This window comes from Ranitomeya imitator, chromosome 1 (assembly GCF_032444005.1).
Source record: "Ranitomeya imitator isolate aRanImi1 chromosome 1, aRanImi1.pri, whole genome shotgun sequence".
NCBI lineage: Eukaryota > Metazoa > Chordata > Amphibia > Anura > Dendrobatidae > Ranitomeya > Ranitomeya imitator.
Window position 1 is genome coordinate 476,341,221 of NC_091282.1, and position 21,246 is coordinate 476,362,466.

At 43.7% G+C, this 21,246-nt stretch overlaps 1 protein-coding gene across 2 annotated transcripts in view; it reads right to left on the reverse strand.

Moving 5' to 3' along the window:
* The window catches only part of IFT74 (intraflagellar transport 74), a 206,541-nt gene that overhangs the window by 20,450 nt on the left and 164,845 nt on the right, over positions 1-21,246 (reverse strand). For both annotated transcript variants that reach the window (XM_069765381.1, XM_069765391.1), the window contains exon 14: positions 3,358-3,411. In XM_069765381.1, coding sequence (XP_069621482.1) covers positions 3,358-3,411 — 54 coding nt within the window. The remainder of the gene's footprint in view (positions 1-3,357; positions 3,412-21,246) is intronic.

Below are 21,246 nucleotides of genomic sequence, written 5' to 3' on the forward strand. Positions count from 1 at the left end.
TACCTTGTGCGGGGGTTGTCTGGTGCTCATACTCCTCCCTGTGTGTAAGTGTGTGTGTTTTTGTGTTGTGGTGGGGGGGCTGTGGGTCAATTATACTATGTGAGGGGGTATCATTCTGTGTGTGGGGGCATCCTACCATGTATGAGGGCTGTAGGGTCATCATATTATGTGTTTCGGCTGAGAGGGCATCAGACTGTGGATGTGGACATTATACTGTGTGCTGGCAATGAAGGGTCATCATACTATGTGAGGGGGTTGTGCGGCCATCAATCTGTATGTGGGACATCGTACTATGTATGGGAGCTGTGTGGCCATAATACGGTGTGTGGAGGCTGTGGAGATATCATACTGTTTATGGGGGCATTAGACTCTGGGGGCTGTGTTGACATTATACTGTGAGGGGTACTGTTGGCATATCATACTCTGGAGGAGATCATACTGTGTGGGGGAACTGTGAAAGTATTATATTGTGTTTGGGGCACTGTGGCAGTATAATATTGTGTTGGGGCACAATGGGGGCATCATACTTTGCTGGGGGCACTGTGGTGTCATCATACTTTGCATGTGGGGAATTCACTGTGGGGGAATCGTACTTGGTGTGTGAGCCATCATACTCTATGTGGTCCATGAGTGATCTAGTGGGTGAGAACATTAAAGGGATTCAATAGGGGTACAATTATTGTGTAAATGCAGTAATACATGTTCCTCTCCCTATACAGTAAATAAATGGATATTTGTGGACAGTTTCCGCGCTACTAGATGAACTTGAGACATGTAATCTGGTGAAGTAAGCGAAGGCAGTGGTTTACACGATACATACAGGACTGACAACTCCACTAAATATAGTAATGACACAATTTTTTTTTTAAAGTATTGTGGTCACTGTTCCATGATGCAAGTGCCGCCAGGATGAGGAGTTTTCTTATACATACTGCAAATAAGTTGTGGCTGGAAGAAGTCATCATGATGGACTGGGTCAGATGAAAACATAAACCAGTCCCACTAGAATGAACATCACAGGTAAGTCGCTATACCAAATATAACTGTACTGTAATCACTTATATGCAGTAGGAGGACTGGTATCTACCACTACATGGTCACACTTGTTAATAGTGTGTGTTTTTGGTTTTATCTTTTAGTATTAATTTTGTGGAGCAATTCGGTCATTATGTGGGGTTGTATGGAGGTATTTTTGGTAATGCTGGTCTTTACATAGTGTGTTTTGTTCTGTAGAAATACGGTAATATTATCGATTTACTATATAGTGGTAATGGCATTGGTAGCCATGTAGCGGTATTATTTGGGCCTTGTGTAGTGGTAATTTTGGTCTCAAAATATTTGTATAAAAAATGGACTCATTCAGACGTCTGTTTTTCAGGTACGTGCTCTATCAGATAGAACATGTACCCATTCTATTCTATGGGGAGGTGCACATGTCTGTGTTTTTTGCGGATTGAGCAGTCTGCAAAACATCAAGAATATATGACCGTTTTTGATCAGAGACAAGGATCAAAATTACCCATACAAGTCTATGGGTCCCTGATGCAGTGTATAGGAGAAACTTTACAATTTATTTATTATTTCATCAGAGAAAATCACTGACAAGTCTGATGGTAAAAACGGACACTGACCAAACACTGATGAAACCCAGATCCAAAACACTGATGAACAAAGGTCTATGTTTTTATGTGAGAGAAAAATCACGTTTGACTGAATGATACCTTCGAATGCATGTAAAACAAATATATCTCACATGTCAAAATGTAGTGGCTGCAAATGGTGACAATTTGTGATAAAACCGCTTGTGGTTTTGATGTATTTGAGACGATTTGGTAAAAAAAAAGTTAGGTAAATGTCCCTATAACAAGGATATTCTCTATCGCCTTTCATTGGGGGACACAGGAACCATGGGTGTATGCTGCTGCCACTAGGAGGCTGACACTATGCAAATAAAAAAGTCAGCTCCTCCCCTGCAGTGTACACCCTACCGACAGGAAGTAGGATATTCAGTTTAGCTTAGTGTCAGTAGGAGGTGGACACGGGTCTTTCATTAGACCCTTATCTACCTCAATGTGCGTCGTTCCTTTTCAGGTTTTTCCGGAGGGGATATGATAAGCACCAGAGAACACATGGATACCACCTAAATCCCTAATGCACAACGCTTACCTGGACGCTCCACTAGGTACTTAATAGAGATTTGTGAACAAATAGTTAGTTTAGTAAAACTCCTATCATCATATCAAATATGCTCAGTAAGCCGATTCACACATGCTAAAGATGCAGCCACAAGTGCCTTTAAAGATGCCCTGTCACTTGTAAAAATCCCCGAGCTTCCCCGATTATGCCGCTTTTTTCTATTTTGCGTTGCATCACTCCATTGCAAAGGTATTCACATTTGGTGCTTCTGGAGTGTTCAAGCACTAGCGATTGGCTGCAGTGGTCATATCCCGTTTGAAGAGGAGGAAAGAGCTACGAGACAGTTTTTTTCTGCTGCAGCCAATCAGTGGCTGATAAGTGGCTGTAGCAGTCATCAGTCACCGTTCAACCAGAAATGAACACCAGGAGACCGGGAAGGGACACCTGCAGCAGTATGGAAAAGTGGAAGACGTCCGGTAGTGGAGAATAGGCTTTTTTTTCCTAATGAAGGATCATCATTGACCTTTTTTTTTAATTAAGTAAAAAGTAGCTTTAGAAAAGTACTTAGTGTGAACAGTCCCATTTGAGATAGCATGAGACATTGTGGCGAGTCTCATTGCTGGGAGCCCATGATATCAAATGTGTCCATTGGAGGAATCAGTGTGTAAAATCATGTACAGTACATACCCAATGTATGAGATTTGTGGGGTCATGAGCAAGGCTCCAGGCAATACGGGGTTCCAAAAAAGCAAATTTATAAACTGGCATGAAACGATTTTAAAATTGGTGAATTTTTAACTGATAATATAATGTAAAAAAATATTAATCCTGAGTACATGCTTGATTCATTTTTTTCTGTACAACATCGGCTGTCCATTTTATTTATTTTGAGGCACATAGGAAAAGTGGCTGGTGGATGTAAAAATACCAGGAAACCAAGAAACTTAAATTTCCTGGCAAACTATTTCTTCCTTTAAAAGGAATCTCAATTCTCAGCGGAAGACATATAGGTAAACAAGCTTATTGTGTGCAAGACACATTTTGACATAACACTTTTATTTTCTAAAGACAGCTTCCTATTTTGAAATGTAATAAATCATGCAAAATGGAAAAAGACAATAAAAGAAAACATGGAAAAATACTGTACGGTGTGGCACAGGCAATGTTATGTATGTTACACTGTGTGAAGCTGAACATGCAGACCTGCAAACTACAACTTACGGTCCATGCTTTCTTCTCGCTTTCTCAGTTCTTTGTACTTTTGTTTCTTCTCCCCTACGATTAAAAAGGATTGATACATGTTAATAACCCCTCATACTGAAGGTCTGATTGGCCTAATAGGGCACTGATATACCTCTGTAGGGCTTTACTGTACCTGCGTATGCTTCTGACCTTATTAAAAGTTTTGGCCAAAACGGTTATAAAAACAAGTAAATTTAAAGGCATTTCCCAGCCACCTTTTTTTAGGCAAATTCTGAGTGAAAATAATAAACAGCAGCTACTCATCTACTGATTCCCAACGGCTCTTGTTCTGCTTCTCCTCCGCTACTGAGGGCACATGCCTGCTGTATCCAATCCATGGCCGCAGCAGTGACCCTCACCTTAAACACATTGTTCTTCAGAGGTGCCAGTGATTCCCTGGTAAGGAATTGACACTATGGCCAGCAACCTCAAGGTATACCTCAACTTTGTCATTCAGCTTACATGCAAATGTGTTAAAGAGGACTTGTCGCCAGATCTTACAATCTGCTTACATCATGGAAATTATCACCTAGTGACAGAGTGGGAAACACTGGCTCGGTGGTTCTTATCGGCGGTAACATTACCGCCAATAAGACAGTCGGTCAGAGCGCTGCGGGGTCATTCTGTAAGATGTCAGTATCACCCCGCAGCTGTGACCCGTGGTAAAACGCTTCATCAAGCTATGCCTTCTGTCACTGATAATAGTGATGGCAGGAGCCGCTGATGGGAGAAGTAGTCTAATCAGCTGGCGCCTGTGCTCAAGCTTTAAAAAAAAAAAAAAAAAAAACAACAAAAAAATAATTACATACATATTCAAATAAAAATAATAAACACATTATACTCACCTAATACCAAATCCCCGATGCCCTCGTCTGCTATAAAAAAATAATTAACTACCATATACACACCTGTCCACTGTAGTCCATGCAACCCCGAGTGTCCCACTGCAATCTCATCGCCAGATGTGACTGCTCTACCCAGCTGCCGGCGATACACTGACAGGAGGAAATTGCTCCTGCAGTGTATCACTGAGCTGCTGTGAGAGAGGTCACTGGAGTTCATCAGCTGATCAGCTCCAATGCGCTCTCTTACTGCACCGATGTGTGAGAACTTATAGATGCCTCTCCATTACAAAGGTGACATCAGCCCCACAAATATGAACCCCATTTGCCACCACTACAGGGCAAGTGGGAAGAGTGAGGCTAAGCGCCAGATTTGGGGGATGGAGAGTTGAAAACTTCCAGGGAACGCTGTAGACATGGTCGGTGACATTGCTGGAGGTGGTGATGTTGCTGTCATATTCTCTCTTTGCAGGGAGGCCCTGTTGAACGTGACCGAGAGGAAGATTCCGAGAGTGCAGCAAAAGAGGGAGCAGGAGGAGACTAAGATTTGTCATGCTTTTTAAGATGTGTACTCCACTGTACTCCATACTTGGATTTGAGATACTTGATCATGCAGGTGGTGCTCCGGTTTAGAATATTTATGGCTCGCTTGAAGCAGCTGGCCTTGACTATATTGGGGGAAGAAGCCCAACGCCAGGGAGCTCCTTTGAGTTGGCTTCTGGGTGACTCATTCCCTTGGCGCATAGGGACAGTACCAGACGATGTACTGGCTATGGGCCGGCCGCTGTGCTTTTCCATCCTGGCCCCTGTTTTGCTGTGCTGGTCGGAAAGTGTGACCACCTCCTCTTCCACCGAACTTCACACGTCACATAGTTCCTTTGATCCATGTGGGGTTAAGGACCTCATCATCTTCCACTCAGTCCTGACCTCTGCCCTCCTTTATACAGACAGGGTCACATGGTACGCCGGCCAATCACAGTCATGCCAGTTCTTGGCATGGCTATGATGGCTCCTGAAGTGCCCACAGCCAAAAAACTTGTTGATTGGCTTTATTCAGCTGGTGGACCCAAACATTATGATGGGCTTCTTGGAAAAAGTCAGTGTTCGGGGTCCGTGCACCGGCGCTAGAAGTCCGGTACGAACCCCGAACTTTACAGTTCGGGTTCGTTCGTCACTATTCCTAACACCATTTGTTGTAAGAACCACGTTCACTAAGGGCAATAACTACATATGTGTACAATATATAATATATAGTGCTTTTAAATTTGTGAACCATTTAAGAGTTTCAATTTTTCTGACTAAACTTGACCTAAAACTTTAAACACAAATAATAAAAGTAGATAGAGAACCAAATCAAGGAAATGAATAAAAAATATTAGACTTTGCTATTTTTTAACCCCATAGTGACCTTGCCAAATTTTTTAAATCTGACCAGTGTCCCTTTATGTGGTAATAACTCTGAAATGCTTCAGCAAATCTCAATGATTCTGAGACTGTTTTTTCGTGGCACATTGCAATTTATGATCATGGTAAATTTAGATTGAAATGTTTTGTGTTTATTTATAAAAAATATCAGAAATTTGACAACCATGTAAAAAAATAGCAATTTTCAAACTATGAAAAATTATCCCTTTAATCCAAATAGTCATGCCACAGAAAAACATTAATAAATAACATTTTCCTCATGTCTGCTTTACATCAGCACCATTTGTAAAATGTTCTTTTATTTTGTTAGCATTTAGGAGGTATAAAAATGTAGCAATAATTTTTCAATTTTCAAGGAAATTTACAAAATGTACCGTATTTTTCTGACCATAAGACGCACTTTTTTCCTCCAAATTTGGGAGGAAAGTGTGGGTGCGTCTTATGGTATGGATGTAGCACGTGGGGAGGGGGGCAGCAGTGAGTGGGATCGCACTGTTATCCCACTTCAGGATGTCCCCGCTGCCTGGAATTAGTGCTGGGGAAAGCATGTGGTCCCGATGATTAAGTGCAGTGAATATTCATTAGCTACTCCCTGCCCACCTATCAGCTGAGTGGTGAGCCCCCAGAGGCAAATGAATACTGCACTTAAGCAGGGACACACATGGCTTCCCCAGCGCTGATTCCTGCAGCAGCTGGGGAGATCTGTGTGTCCGGGGGAGAGGAGGCAGCAGCAGGGTCCGGGGGAGAGGAGATCGCTGTACCTTCCTGGGCTGGAGCTGAGTGCTGTGCAGTGTGCACAAGGAGGACCTGTGATGATGTCAGAAGTGGGCGGGCTGGAGCATCACATGGCAGCACAGAGCCCTCCCTCTTCTTGACATCATCACAGGTCCTTCAGACTCCAACACTAGAATCTGCTGGCTTCCATTACCTGTGCTGTGGAAAAGCAACAAGAGGGAGGGCTCTGTTTGCAGTCATGGGATGCTTTTACCTCACCACAGTGTGGCTGGCTGCCACAATTAAGAGGTTAGTCTTTCCAAAACACAATAAAGCACTCTGCCACTTCTTTAGTGAACTATAACTCCCAGCATGTCATAGGATCTGCAGGACAAGCTGGGAGTTATAGTTCTCCCATTGGATTTTAAAGCAGCACTCCAGTGTTATTTTGCAGTGCTGGAGTGGTGCTTTAAATATAAGCCCTGTGCCCCCATTCTTATACTCACCCTCCAGCATCTTCATATAGTACTGTACAGACACCACACTGGTCCCGCAGCTTCCAACATAATAACATACTATTATATGTGGTGTTATTATACATAATAGTATGTTATTAAATATTTTACCACTTTTTTGCTTCAAATATTTTTTTCCCTATTTTCCACCTCCAAAACCTGGGTGCGCCTTATAGTCCGGGGCGTCTAACAGTCCGAAAAATACGGGTATATTTTTGAAGGACCTATTCAGGTTTGAAGTGATTTTGAGGGTCCTATGTATTGGAAAACCTCCAAAAGTGATACCATTTTAAAAACAGCAACCCCCCCCCCCCCCGCCCCCGACATATTGAAAACCTCTGTAAGGTACTTTATTAACCCTTCTGGTGCTGTTCAGAAATGAATGCAAAGTGACATGACAGGAATGAAAAAGTGTATTTTTTACCACCTAAATGACGCTAAGTTCTGAATAGGCCACTGTAGTCGGCAGACTCTAAGGCCTCTATTTGGCCGTGAATTGCCATGGCAAACATCAGGACCACACAATCATGAGCTCAGGGTGGCGTGGGGTTAAAGAAGGCACTAGACTCTAACCATTTATAATGATATAGTCACAATTGACAGCAGCATCTAAGGGGATAAACAGATTTGGACAATAGGATGACAATCAGATATGAGTGGGCGACCAGTTTTATTTCAAGAAGTGACATCTATCAAAGGCCGGCGTCACACTAGCGAGTTTTACGGACGTATGAGAGGTGCAGAAAATGTGGATTGCACACGGGACAGTGATTCTCTATGGCCCAGCTCCTATCTGCCGTATTTTACTGATCCGTATTATACGGTCTTCTACGGCCATAGAAAATCGCAGCATGCTGTGTTTGTCAACGTATTGCGCAAAATAATCGGCAATGAAAGTCTATGGGGGCGAGAAAAATACAGATTACACATGGACCAACAGTGTGACTTGCGAGAAATACGCAGCGGTGTTCTATAGAAAAGCCGGCAATTCAGTGTGGTGTACAGTAAAATCACACTGACAGGTTAGAATAGAATAGCTAAGATAAATGTCCACACATAGTATAGGGGTGTCAATTATGACAGCTATCCATTATTAATCCAATAGTACGAAATGGTTAATAAAACACACACACATTACACATTATTACAAAGTATTTTAATGAAATAAAGATCATTTTACACCAAGGAGCCTGCTAATGCAGCTGTGCTTGTTGGCTGTAAAAACCCGGGGAATGAATGGAATGCAGGGGAATGACCTGTAGTTACCTCGAGTTGCGGTGATCTGCCCTCTGCTGGATGTCCTCATATGAACTCGAGCGTGGGAAAATATTCTGAAAAGTTCCCAGGCTAGAGTTCATATGAGGACATCCAGCAGAGGGCGCATCACCGCGACTCGAGGTAACTACAGGTCATTCCCCTGCATTCCATTCATTTTTACAGCCACAAGAACAGCTGCATTAGCAGGCTACTGGGTGTAAAATGATTTAACCCCTTCAGATGGATTTACAGCGTGGGACAAGACTGAACGATGGAAGGTATGGAATATTATTGTTTGTTTTTTTAACTTTGTTCCAGGTGACAAGGGTCTTCAGGTGGATTAAGAGTATAATAAAATATTAAAACACCCTGTGTCTTTATTTCATTAAAATACTTTGCAATAATGTGTGTGTGTTTTATTAACCATTTCGTGCTATTGGCTTAATAATGGATAGGTGTCATAATTGACGCCTCTCCATTATTAATCTGGCTTAATGTCACCTTACAATAGCAAGGTGACATTAACCCTTCATTACCCCATATCCCACCGCTACACGTGAGTGGGGAGAGAGAGGCTAAGTGCCAGAATAGGCACATCTTCCACATGTGCCTTTTTTGGGGTGGCTGGGGGCAGATGTTTTTAGCTGGGGGGGGGGGGAAATAACCACGGACCCTCTCCAGGCTATTAATATCTGCCCTCAGTCACTGGCTTTCCCACTCTGGCGGAGAAAATTGCGCGGGAGCCCACGCCAATTTTTTTTTTTTTTGCAATTTAACCCTTTAATAGCTAGAGCCCCCAAATTTTACACCAAGACACTTCTTACATTACTAAAGAGGAATATGTAATAAAAGAAGGGATATGAGATGGTTTACTGTATGTAAACCAGGGGTGTCAAACTGCATTCCTCGAGGGCCACAAACCATGCGTGTTTTCAAGATTTCCTTAGCTTTGCACAAGGTGCTGCAATCATTATGTGTGTAGGTGATTAAATTATCACCTGTGCAGTACAAGGAAATCCTCAAAACATGACCTGGTTGCAGCCCTCGAGGAATGCAGTTTGACACCCCTGATGTAAACCATGTCTCATATCCTGTCGTGTTTGAGAAGGAGATAGGAAAAGCCGGCAATTGAATCACCGGCTTTTCTGCTATCTAGCGCTGTATGAAATATTAATATATATACATATATGTGTCTCACTGAGATTATATATATATATATATATATATATATATATATATATATACACACAGTATATATGTTTTAACGAATATTTGAGACCATGGATCCATTGTATGTCTAATTTGCAAACCTGCGAGAAAATCTCGCAGTACGGATGCCATACGGATTACATACAGAGGATGACATGCGCAAAATACGCTGACACACCCTGCCTACGGATGACATACGGATCACTATTTTGGGAACATTTCTGCGTATTATGGCCGTAAAAAACGGACCGTATTTTCATACGCTGAGTGTGACGCCGGCCAAAGTCTGATCTTCTTAACACATTTTATAAAAGTGTATTATGGCATGCATAAAAGATTTCTGAAGACTTCAGAAGAAGAGATGTTGAGGTTTATGTGGCTAGAAAAGGTTTAAAAAAATTTCTTAAGAATTTGTGACCACCAATTCACCGTCAGACAGATTGTGCACAAATGGAGGAAAGACAAAGTCACAAGGGAACCCAAGGTAACTCCAAAGAAACTAAAGGCCTCTTTCACAACAGTAGGACTCTGAGCAACAATGGTATGTGTAGCAGCATTTAAAGGATATAGTCACTGTTCTCCAAAAAGAATATTGATGCCCGTCTGCACTCTGCTGAAGATTACCTTTAGCCAATGGAACAATGACTTGTAGACAGAGGAGACCAAAATAGAGCTTTTCAGTTTAAATGAGAAGTGTTATGTTTATACAAAGAAAAACACTCCATTACAGCATAAAAGCTCAAACAATATGTTACAAGTGTTTTCAAAGATGGTTTGGGCCTGAAATGCTGCATCTGGTCCAGGATGGCTTGCTATAAATAATGGAAAAATTAATTCTGAATTATACCAGCAAATTCTAAAGGAAAATGTCAGTACATCTGTCCATGAGCTGAGTCTCAAGAGAACGTGGGTCACTGTAAAAGACAACGGCCCAAAGTAAAGAAGTCGTTCTATAAAAGAAAGGTAAAAGAAGAATAAAGTTAAAGTTTTAGAATGGCCAAGTCAAAGTACTGACTTTAATCCTATAGAAATTTTGTGGAAGAACCTGAAGTTCGCATTTCATGGGAGAAAACCCACCAACATAAAAGAGCTGGAGCTGTTTTGTACAGAGGAATGGGCTAAATTCCTACAAGCAGGGTGAACAAAACATTTGATACTGAATAATTTTCCTCAATTAAAAAGTCTAATATTTTTGACTAATTTGTTTGGTTCTTCGTGTCTAATTTTAGTACTTGTGTGAAAATGTGATGTAGTTTTAGGTCAAATGTATGCAGAAATAGGGAAACATTCTGAATGGTAAACAAATTTTCAAGCACCACTGTATCTATCATAGAACAGGGGCGCCGCTATCATGGGGCAAGTTGAGCCCTTTGCTTCAGGTGGCAGTCGTCACTGAAAGACAGGGGGCGGCAGAGCGGTGGTCAGAACACCTGGTGCTGACTCTCCATAATCCCTGAGATTTGCTGTCACTAGTGCGGTGCGCGCGCCCCTGCTCACAACCCACGGTGTGCAATATCAGCCGGTCATCCCTGCACCCGCAGAGCAGCACACCACATATTGGCTGGCTGCTCTGTGCAAACAAGACCTGTGATGAGGTCACAGGAGGGGAGGAGTCAGAGGTCACATGATCGGGACCTCTATGGATTGCAGGACTCTGCTGTGCTGGGGGCCATGGTAAGTGTGTGTATGAGGTGTATGGAGTGGAGCCGTGTGTGTATGAGGTGTATGGAGCGGAGCTAAATGTGTACGAGGTGTATGGAGCGGAGCCGTGTCTGTACGATGTGTATGGAGCGGAACCGTGTGTGTACGAGGTGTATGGCGCGGAGCCGTGTGTGTACGAGGTGTATGGAGCGGAGCCGTGTGTGTACGAGGTGTATGGAGCGGAGCCGTGTGTGTACGAGGTGTATGGAGCGGAGCTGTGTGTGTACGAGGTGTATGGAGCGGAGCCGTGTGTGTACGAGGTGTATGGAGCGGAGCTGAATGTGTACTAGGTGTATGGAGCGGAGCCATGTGTGTATGAAGTGTATGGAGCAGAGCTGAATGTGTATGAGATGTACGGAGCAGAGCCGTGTGTGTATGAGGTGTACGCAGCAGAGCCGCGTGTGTATGAAGTGTACGGAGCAGAGCCAGGTGTTTATGAGGTGTACGGAACGGAGCTGGGTGTGTATTCAGTGTACGGAGCGGAGCTGCATGTGTATGAGGTGTACAGAGCAGAGCTCTGTGTGTATGGAGCAGAGCCGGGTGTTTGCGAGGTGTATGGAGCTGAGCCGCGTGAGTACGGAGTGGAGCCGTGTGTGCAAGGTGGACGGAGCGCAGCCACGTGTGTATGGAACACTGTGTGGCCATTATACAGTATGGAGAATCATGTGTGACCATTATACAGTATGGAGCATCATGTGTGACCATTATACAGTATGGAGCATCATGTGTGACCATTATACAGTATGGAGCACTGTGTGGCCATTATACAGTATGGAGAACTGTGTGGCCATTATACAGTATGGAGCATCATGTGTGACCATTATACCGTATGGAGCATTATGTGTGACCATTATACAGTATGGAGCATCATGTGTGGCCATTATACAGTATGGAGCACTGTGTGGCCATTATACAGTATGGAGCATCATGTGTGACCATTATACAGTATGGAGCATTATGTGTGACCATTATACAGTATGGAGCATCATGTGTGGCCATTATACAGTATGGAGTACTGTGTGGCCATTATACAGTATGGAGCACTGTGTGGCCATTATACAGTATGGAGCATCATGTGGGGCTCATTATACTGTATGGTGCAATATATGGGGCTGATTATACAATATGGAGCAATATATGGGGCATGTTATTCTGTATGGGGCGCTGTGCGGTGCCCACAATACTGTATGGAGCAATATATGGGGCTCATTATACTGTATGGAGCAATATATGGGGCTCATTATTCTGTAAGGAGCACTGTGGTGCCCAGAATGCTGTATGGAGGACTATACTGTCTGATTTATGACCTATTGTAGAATGTACAATAGTTATCACTCATGTAATGTATGGGGAGACTGTACATGAGATGGGAGCCCTATAGGGGGGCTGCACTGTATATGTGTTTGGGGGGGGGGGGGGGCGCCATTTTGAAGTTCGCCTCAGGCAGCAGTGGGGCTAGGTTCACCCCTGATAACAACCAAGACTCGAAGGTCAGAAATTGTTTTTCTGATTTTAATTGTGACACATTGCATGTAGACAAGCATCTGCTGTATGAGAATGTGTACACACTGGAACAAATGGAGCGGTTCTTCTAGTTCTGTCCAGACACGACTATCCCTCTGTCATGCCCTATGAGAACACATAACTTCATGCTATGACTAACTTGGAAAGTGTGTGCCAGTTATTAGGGATGTGACGGACTAGGTTGTGGATCCCAATAAAAGTGTCCGCAGTGTAAGATGCCAACAAGAGTCGAGGTCGTCAGACTGACTTTCACATATTTTGTCCCATGCTTCAAACAAGCCATTACAAATTTGATCAACGAAGCGTGGTATGTTTCTACATTTAATATTTAGAGAGATCGTGTAATTTTCCTAGAAAAAAGTGATTACGCCCATTTCTCTTGTAGTGAAGCAGTTCTGAGGGCTTGAAAGACAAACAAGCTGCTATCTAAATGCAATTAGAGAAAGGTTGGAGTCTCCATAGAGTGAGACTGTTTACCTTCCTATTCGTCTGAGCCAGGAAGCACAGGCTTTCTATTTGCTCCGACTTTAACTAAACCTTTCCTACTTTATCACAAAATAACTTCCTTTCACAGAGGATGATTTTGATTGATTGTTTCCATCATCCTGTACCATCAGATCATTGCACAGTTCTCTCATGTACGATGTGATTGCTGGGAATATGTCTGGAGCCAAACTTTTTTTTTTTATCAAAACAAATTATAACAAACAAAAAAGTAACGGCCAAATCATGAAGCTTGTATAAATGATGAATGCATAGATTAATTACAATGAGGTCCAAACATATTTGGACAGTGATAGAAGGTTTGACATTTTAACGGATTATCAAAACATATTCAAGATACAGTTATATAATCAATATGGGCTTAAAGTGCAGTCTCTCAGCTTTAATTTGAGAATATTCACACCCTAATTAGAGTAACGGCTTAGGAATTACAACTTTTTAACAAGTTATCTGCCTCTTTATAAAGGGACCAAAAGTAATTGGATAGCCATCGCAAAAGCTCTTTAATGGGCTGCACGGACTATTTCCTTGCTAAACCATCACCAATTAAGCAGGTAAAAGGTCTCGAGCTTATTCCAGATGTAGAATTTGCATTTGAAAGCTGTTGCTGTGAATCCACAATGTACAGTCAAAGGATCTCTCAATGGAAGAGAAACAGACTATTATTAGGATGAAAAATAGAAGAAATCCATTGGAGAGATAGCAAAAATGTTAGGATTGGCCAAATCAACATTTTGGTACATTCCGCAAAAAAAAAAAAAATTAAAAAGAAAAAAGAAAAAGCGAACTGGTGAGCCTTGGAACTCAAAGTCCTGGACGTCAACGGAAGCCAACGGTGGTGGATGATTGCAGAATGCTTCCCATGGTAAATAAAAACCCCTTCACAATATCCACCCACGTGAAGAACACTTTCCAGGAGGTAAGTGTTTCAGTATCTAAGTCTTCCATAAAGGTAAAACTTTATGAGAACAAATATAGAAGGTTCACCATAAGTTGCAAACTATTAGTCAGTCTTAAAAATATAAAGGCTAGATTAGACTATGCCGAAAAAAAAAACATTTAACCCCTTTCCAACATCGGGCATCACTACTAAGGAGTAAGTGGCAGCTTAACTTCTTGTTCACATTGAGAGTTTAGACAAATATCACCATATCATAGTTTGAGTTCAGACATAAATCATTATATAATTATTAAACAATCAGAACTGATGTCACCATTATGTAAAGAGAAATACGATATTTTTGTGAGGGTGCATACACAGTACAGATCAAAAGTTTGGACACACCTTCTCATTTAAATATTTTTCTGTGTGCAAGAGGGGGTGTGTCCTGGACGGCCATGTGAGCGGACGCTAAGGAGAGAGCTCCCGTGGCCACAAGTACTATTATCCTGCGCAGACACCGCTGGTTGCCCCTAATCTAGCCATACTTGGAGGTTGAAGCACCCGGGAGCGAAGGACAGCTGTGGGGACACCAGGAGAGGCTTGCAATGACGCGGAGGAGACAGAGGGATGCGGGTGCAGGAGAGGCCGGCGGGATCCAAGATGGCGCCGCGGCCAGAGCGGACGCTGAGAAGGAGAACGCTGCCTGTCAGAAGCGCATGGAGGCTGCAGCGAAACTTAAAAGATTTGCCCGGGTGGATGGTGGGGAAGAGGCACAAGAGACTAGCGAGGAGAGATCTGAAGGAGAGGAAGAGGAGAAAGCTGATTGAGTGCGGGGGGCGCAGAAGGGGGAGGAAGAATGTAACATGGCTGCAGCGGGAGAGGCTGAGAAGGAAGTGGAACTGAGAGGGGAGCCGACTCTAAAGGACGTTTTTATCCTCTTATAATCAGTCCCTAAATGATTTAACCCTTCAGATGAAGGAGGTGAAAGGGGAGATTATACAGATAAAGGCTGCCATACAGAAAATGGATAAACGCATGGGAGAGGTGGAGGAAAGGATGAGTACTGCGGAGGATCATGTGGTCCAACTACAAAAGGCAGAGAGAAAGTTTGTCCAACAGATATCGGAATTGGCGGCAAAAAATGAGGACCTAGAAAACAGATACAGAAGAAAAATATCTGGACAGTGGGTCTGCCGGAAAAAACAGAGGGGAGAAATCCTACTGAGTTTATTGAAAATTGGTTAAAGGACAAGGTTGGTGTTGAGTCTCTGACAAAGGTTTTTGCTGTGGAAAGAGCTCCGCCGCAGCCCCCTTCCCCTGGAGACGGTCCCCGTACCATGCGGGCTAAGATATTAAACTACAGAGACAGAGACATTGTTCTTAGGAAGGCCAGAGAAATGGAGGATCTTACTGTTGATGGACAGAGGATTGCCATCTACCCGGATTACTCTGCTGCGGTCCAGAAACAAAGAATGCAATTTACTGGCGTTAAGAGGTGTCTGAGAGAACTGGGAGTGCAATACTCCATGTTTTTTCCTGTGAGGTTGAGAGTGATCGCCTTTAGTAAAGCCCATTTCTTCATGACACCAGAGGACGCCACCCAATGGATTGATGTCAACGCCAAGAAACTGCAGGCGGCGGGAGACTGACTTTCAGCGGAGGCGTGAGCTGTTATTTTTATAAAGATGTTTGGAATAAGAGAACTGGGTTGCTTCTTGTACCCATTTAATGCCTGTGCCTCTTCCACTTTCGGAGGAGTGGAGTATGGCTGGGTTTGATTAATGTGCCAGTTAGATACGCGCTGGAAAATGTGGGGGGAGGTGGGGATTGTTAACAGAGTGTACTGCAAATGTTATTTTTGGAATCACTTTACCTCTATGTTTGTTTTGTTCTGTTAATGATTAATGTAAAGAGATGTGGTTATGAGGCTTGCGGGAGCCAGTTAGAGGAGGTTATCTAGGCGAGAGTATCTAAAACAGACCGAGGAGCCCCACTCTCAATGAGAGGAAAATGCTTTATCTTGGGGGGAGGTTGGGGGGGGGGGGATGGGAGTTCAAAGGATGGGGGGAGGGGTTAGACAGCTCAGGTTAACCCCTTTCTGACCTCGGACGGGATAGTACGTCCGAGGTCAGAACCCCCGCTTTGATGCGGACTGCGGCGGTGAGCCCGCATCAAAGCTGGGAAATGTCAGCTGTTTTGAACAGCAGACATGTGCCCGCAATAGCGGCGGGTGAAATCGCTATTCACCCGCCGCTATTAACTAGTTAAATGCCGCTGTCAAACGCAGACAGCGGCATTTAACCGGTGCTTCCGGCCATCGGGCCGTAAATGAGCGCATCACCGACTCCAGTCACATGATCGGGGGTCAGCGATGCTTCTGCATTGTAACCATAGAGGTCCTTAAGACCTCTATGGTTACTGATGCCGGTTTTCAGCGCTCATAGCGAACCTGCAATTCAGCTACATAGCAGCGATCTGATGATCACTGCTATGTAGCAGAGCCGATCGTGTTGTGCCAGCTTCTAGTCTCCCACGGAGGCTATAGCAGCATGGCAAAAGTTAAAAAAAAAAAATATATATATAGAAAAGTTTAAATCACCCCCCTTTCGGCCCATTCAAAATAAAACAATAAAAAAAAATAAATCAAACCTACACATATTTGGTATCGTCGCATTCAGAATCGCCCGATCTATCAATAAAAAAAGCATTAACCTGATCGCTAAACAGCGTAGCGAGAAAAAAAATGTGAAACGCCAGAATTACAGTTTTTTGGTCGCCGCAACATTGCATTAAAATGCAATAACGGGCGATGAAAAGAACGTATCTGCACGTATCAGGTCAGTTTTAGCATTTAGTGAACCTAGCAAAAAAGCCAAACAAAAAACAAGTGTGGGATTTTTTTGCTATTTCACGGCACTTGGAATTTTTTCCCCCATTTTCTAGTACACGACATTGTAAAACCAATAATGTCGTTCAAAAGTACAACTTGTCCCGCAAAAGATAAGCCCTCACATGGCCAAATTGATGGAAAAATAAAAAAGTTATGGCTCTGGGAAGGAGGGGAGGGAAAAACGAACACGGAAAAATGGAAAATCCCAAGGACATGAAGGGGTTAAGGGGTAGGATTTTCTGGATGACTGTTCTGCGCCATAATGGGGGACTGTATTAAAATACTGAGTTGGAATGTTAGAGGCTTAGCGGATAAAACTAGACGAGCGGCGGTGCTTCAGTACGCACGAGACCAGGGGGCCTCACTGATATGTCTGCTGAAGACACACTTGGTTCGTGAGAAAGTGGACGTCTTACATAGGCGCTGGTTGCAAAAGGCGTGTCATTCCACCTTCTCTACATACTCAAGGGGTGTATCGGTATTGGTCCCATCAGGTGTGCGCTATGAGGTGAAGGTACAGTTGTGGCCAAAAGTATTGACACCCTTGCAATTCTGTCAGATAATACTCAGTTTCTTCCTGAAAATGATTGCAATCACAAATTCTTTGGTATTATTATCTTAACTTAATTTGTCTTAAATAAAAAAACACAAAAGAGAATGAAGCAAAAATAAAAACCATTTATCATTTCACACAAAACTCCAAAAATGGGCCAGACAAAATTATTGCCGCCCTCAGCCTAATACTTGGTTGCACAACCTTTAGCCAAAATGACTGCGACCAACCGCTTCCGGTAACCATCAATGAGTTTATTACAATGCTCTGCTGGAATTTTAGACCATTCTTCTTTGGCAAACTGCTCCAGGTCCCTGATATTTGAAGGGTGCCTTCTCCAAACTGCCATTTTTAGATCTCTCCACAGGTGTTCTATGGGATTCAGGTTTGAACTTGTTGCTGGCCACCTTAGAAGTCTCCAGTGCTTTCTCTCAAACCATTTTCTAGTGCTTTTTGAAGTGTGTTTTGGGTCATTGTCCTACTGGAAGACCCATAACCTCTGAGGGAGACCCAGCTTTCTCACACTGGGACCTACATTATGCTGCAAAATTTGTTGGTAGTCTTCAGACTTCATAATGCCATGCACACGGTCAAGCAGTCCAGTGCCAGAGGCAGCAAAGCAACCCCAAAACATCAGGAAACCTCCGCCATGTTTGACTGTAGGGACCGTGTTCTTTTCTTTGAATGCTTCTTTTTTCTCCTGTAAACTCTATGTTGATGCCTTTGCCCAAAAAGCTCTACTTTTGTCTCATCTGACCAGAGAACAGTCTTCCAAAACGTTTTAGGCTTTTTCTGGTAAGTTTTGGCAAACTCCATCCTGGCTTTTTTATGTCTCGGAGTAAGAAGTGGGATCTTCCTGGGTCTCCTACCATACAGTCCCTTTTCATTCAGACGCCGACGGATAGCACGGGTTGACACTGTTGTACCCTCGGACTGCAGGGCAGCTTGAACTTGTTTGGATGTTAGTTGAGGTTCTTTATCCAACATCCGCACAATCTTGCGCTGAAATCTCTTGTCATTTTTTCTTTTCCGTCCACATCTAGGGAGGTTAGCCACAGTGCCATGGGCTTTAAACTTCTTGATGACACTGCGCACGGTAGACACAGGAACATTCAGGTCTTTGGAGATGGACTTATAGCCTTGAGATTGTTCATGCTTCCTCACAATTTGGTTTCTCAAGTCCTCAAACAGTTCTTTAGTCTTCTTTCTTTTCTCCATGTTCAATGTGGTACACACAAGGACACAGGACAGATGTTGAGTCAACTTTAATCCATGTCAACTGGCTGCAAGTGTGATTTAGTTACTGCCAACACCTGTTAGGTGCCACAGGTAAGTTACAGGTGCTGTTAATTACACAAATTAGAGAAGCAGCACATGATTTTTCAAACAGTGCCAATACTTTTGTCCACCCCCTTTTTTATGTTTGGTGTGGAATTATATCCAATTTGGCTTTAGGACAATTCTTTTTGTGTTTTTTTTATTTAAGACAACTTAAATGAAGATAATAATAACAAAGAATTTGTGTTTGCAATCATTTTCAGGAAGAAAATAAGTATTATCTGACAGAATTGCAGGGGTGTCAATACTTTTGGTCACAACTGTATGTACATTACTCCCTCTTATTCGAGCAAAAAACTTAGAGAAGTGCTGGAATTGATTGGACGTGGAGATCCGATGACGCTTTTAATTATTGGAGACCTCAACAACATAATGGGATAGAAACACAAATATACAGAACAGGTCGGAAAGCCATATTACGCTGTTAGGAACATATATTCAAGAGATTGGTACGATCGATTTGTGGACAGTGCGCCATGTTGGGGAGAGGGGACATTCTTGTTATTCACCGGCTCATAATACTTTATCCAGAATAGATATGGTGCCCGGAAACAATTTGTTTGATTCTATGGTGGGGGAGGTGAGATACTTGCCTCGGGGGCTCTCTGATCGTAATCCGATAGAGGTAGGGCTGCGGCCAATGGGGACACAAGCACGGCATAGATGAGAGTGGAAATTTCACCCTAACTGGCTGAATAGTGTGAGTTTGGAGGGCATACAGCAGGAGATGGAGGAGTTTTTTTAGATTAACGAGTGCAGTTCAGATATACCCATTATATGGGGGACTATGAAGGCATATTTGAGAGGACTGCTGTTCAGGGACATCAGTAGATGTAAGCAGCGATCAAAGCAGGAGGAGAATGTCGCAAGGGAAAGGCTGAGAGTTTCTGAAGATGAGATGGCCACACTGGGTACCCCTGAAGCTGGAAAACGGTTAAGAGAAGCCTAGAATAATATGGATAAAGTTCTTTTGGAAATGGCAGGGAGGAAGAGAGAGTTCCAATGACTAGCCTTTTATCAGGAGGGGGAGGCAGTGGGGCATATGCTCTCGTTGGTGGCATCTGCCCAGAGGGGTACATCATTCGTACATTCGCTGGAACCTGTCAATGGTACAAAAGTGTCGGAGACCTCCGAGATCTTAAGGGTCTTTACGGACTTTTATGCGGATCTTCCTCTGGTGTTGTCCCAACGGGGGGTGACAACGCGACATTTCTGGAAGGTATTGTCTTACCTAGGCTGAGTGAGGAGGATAGGGAAAGTTTGGAGGGACCTGTCACAGACGAAGAACTAAGTCGCACTTTAAGGGGCATGGCAAGAGGTAAGGAGCCAGGAGCAGATGGATTGGCAGCTGAGATCTATAAGAGAATTGGAGGAAGTGCTGATACCCAGATTACGAGGAGTCTTGGAGGAGGCTAAGAATAGGGGAATGATGCCAGCCTCCATGAGGGAGACCATAATAGATGTAATCCCGAAGGAAGATAAAGATCTACGACTGCCTGAATCGTATCGCCCGATTTCTCTGTATCAGGACCCTGTCAGCACCGGCGCGCTGCCACGGCTGAGCAGGGTGACTCACCCACACTGCGGGAGAGCCCGGGGTCAGATGGCACAGGGAAAGCTCAGGCAGACGGTACCTGCGCAGCATGTTGAAGGTAGCAGAAAACAGAAGGACCTACGATCATGTGACCACAGGGGGCGGGGCTTAGCGTCCTGCTACTGGAGATAAGTGCAGGATTCTACAGGCACCCTGAAATAGAGGAAAGGAAAACTCAAGTCGTACAAACGGGGTCAGACATGGAGAGGGCGGCGCAGTACAGAAGGGGCGAGCAGAGAATAGTCAGAACGTAAGCAAGTAGTCATACACAGAGATAGCAGCGCAGTACAAAAGGGACAGACAGAACTCTAAACGGGGACAGAACCAGATCAGAACCAGACAAGCATAAAGTAGCACAGGCACAAAACACAGGCACAACAGGGTCACACACACTCGGCCAAGAGTCAGAGTATAAGCGACAGAGGATGGCTCCACAATGAGGCTATAAAAAGCCTCCCAGAATCCCAGAGTGAGGCCATCCAAGTTAACCCTAAAACCACCTAATCCCAGAAACTCAGCAGACCATGACACTCTGCTTACTACAGATGTTAAACTTCTGTTTGGGGTGTTAGCGGCCCTTTATCGGGTGTTATTTCTAAGCTGATTCATCCAGATCAGTCTGGCTTTATGCCTGACAGGTCCACTGCAGTTAATCTTAGAAGGCTTTTTTTGAATTTACAACTGGGGGCGGATAACGGTGGGCATAGAGTTGTTTCTTCCTTAGACGCCCATAAGGCATTTGATAGTGTGGAATGGGGGTACTTGTGGCAGGTATTGCAATGCTTTGGCCTCGGTCCACAATTTGTGTCCTGGGTTCAGTTACTGTACGTGCAACCATCAGCTAGAGTGAGAGTGAATGGGGAGCTTTCTCATACGATAAGGCTAAATAGGGGGATGAGGCAGGGGTGTCCGCTCTCCC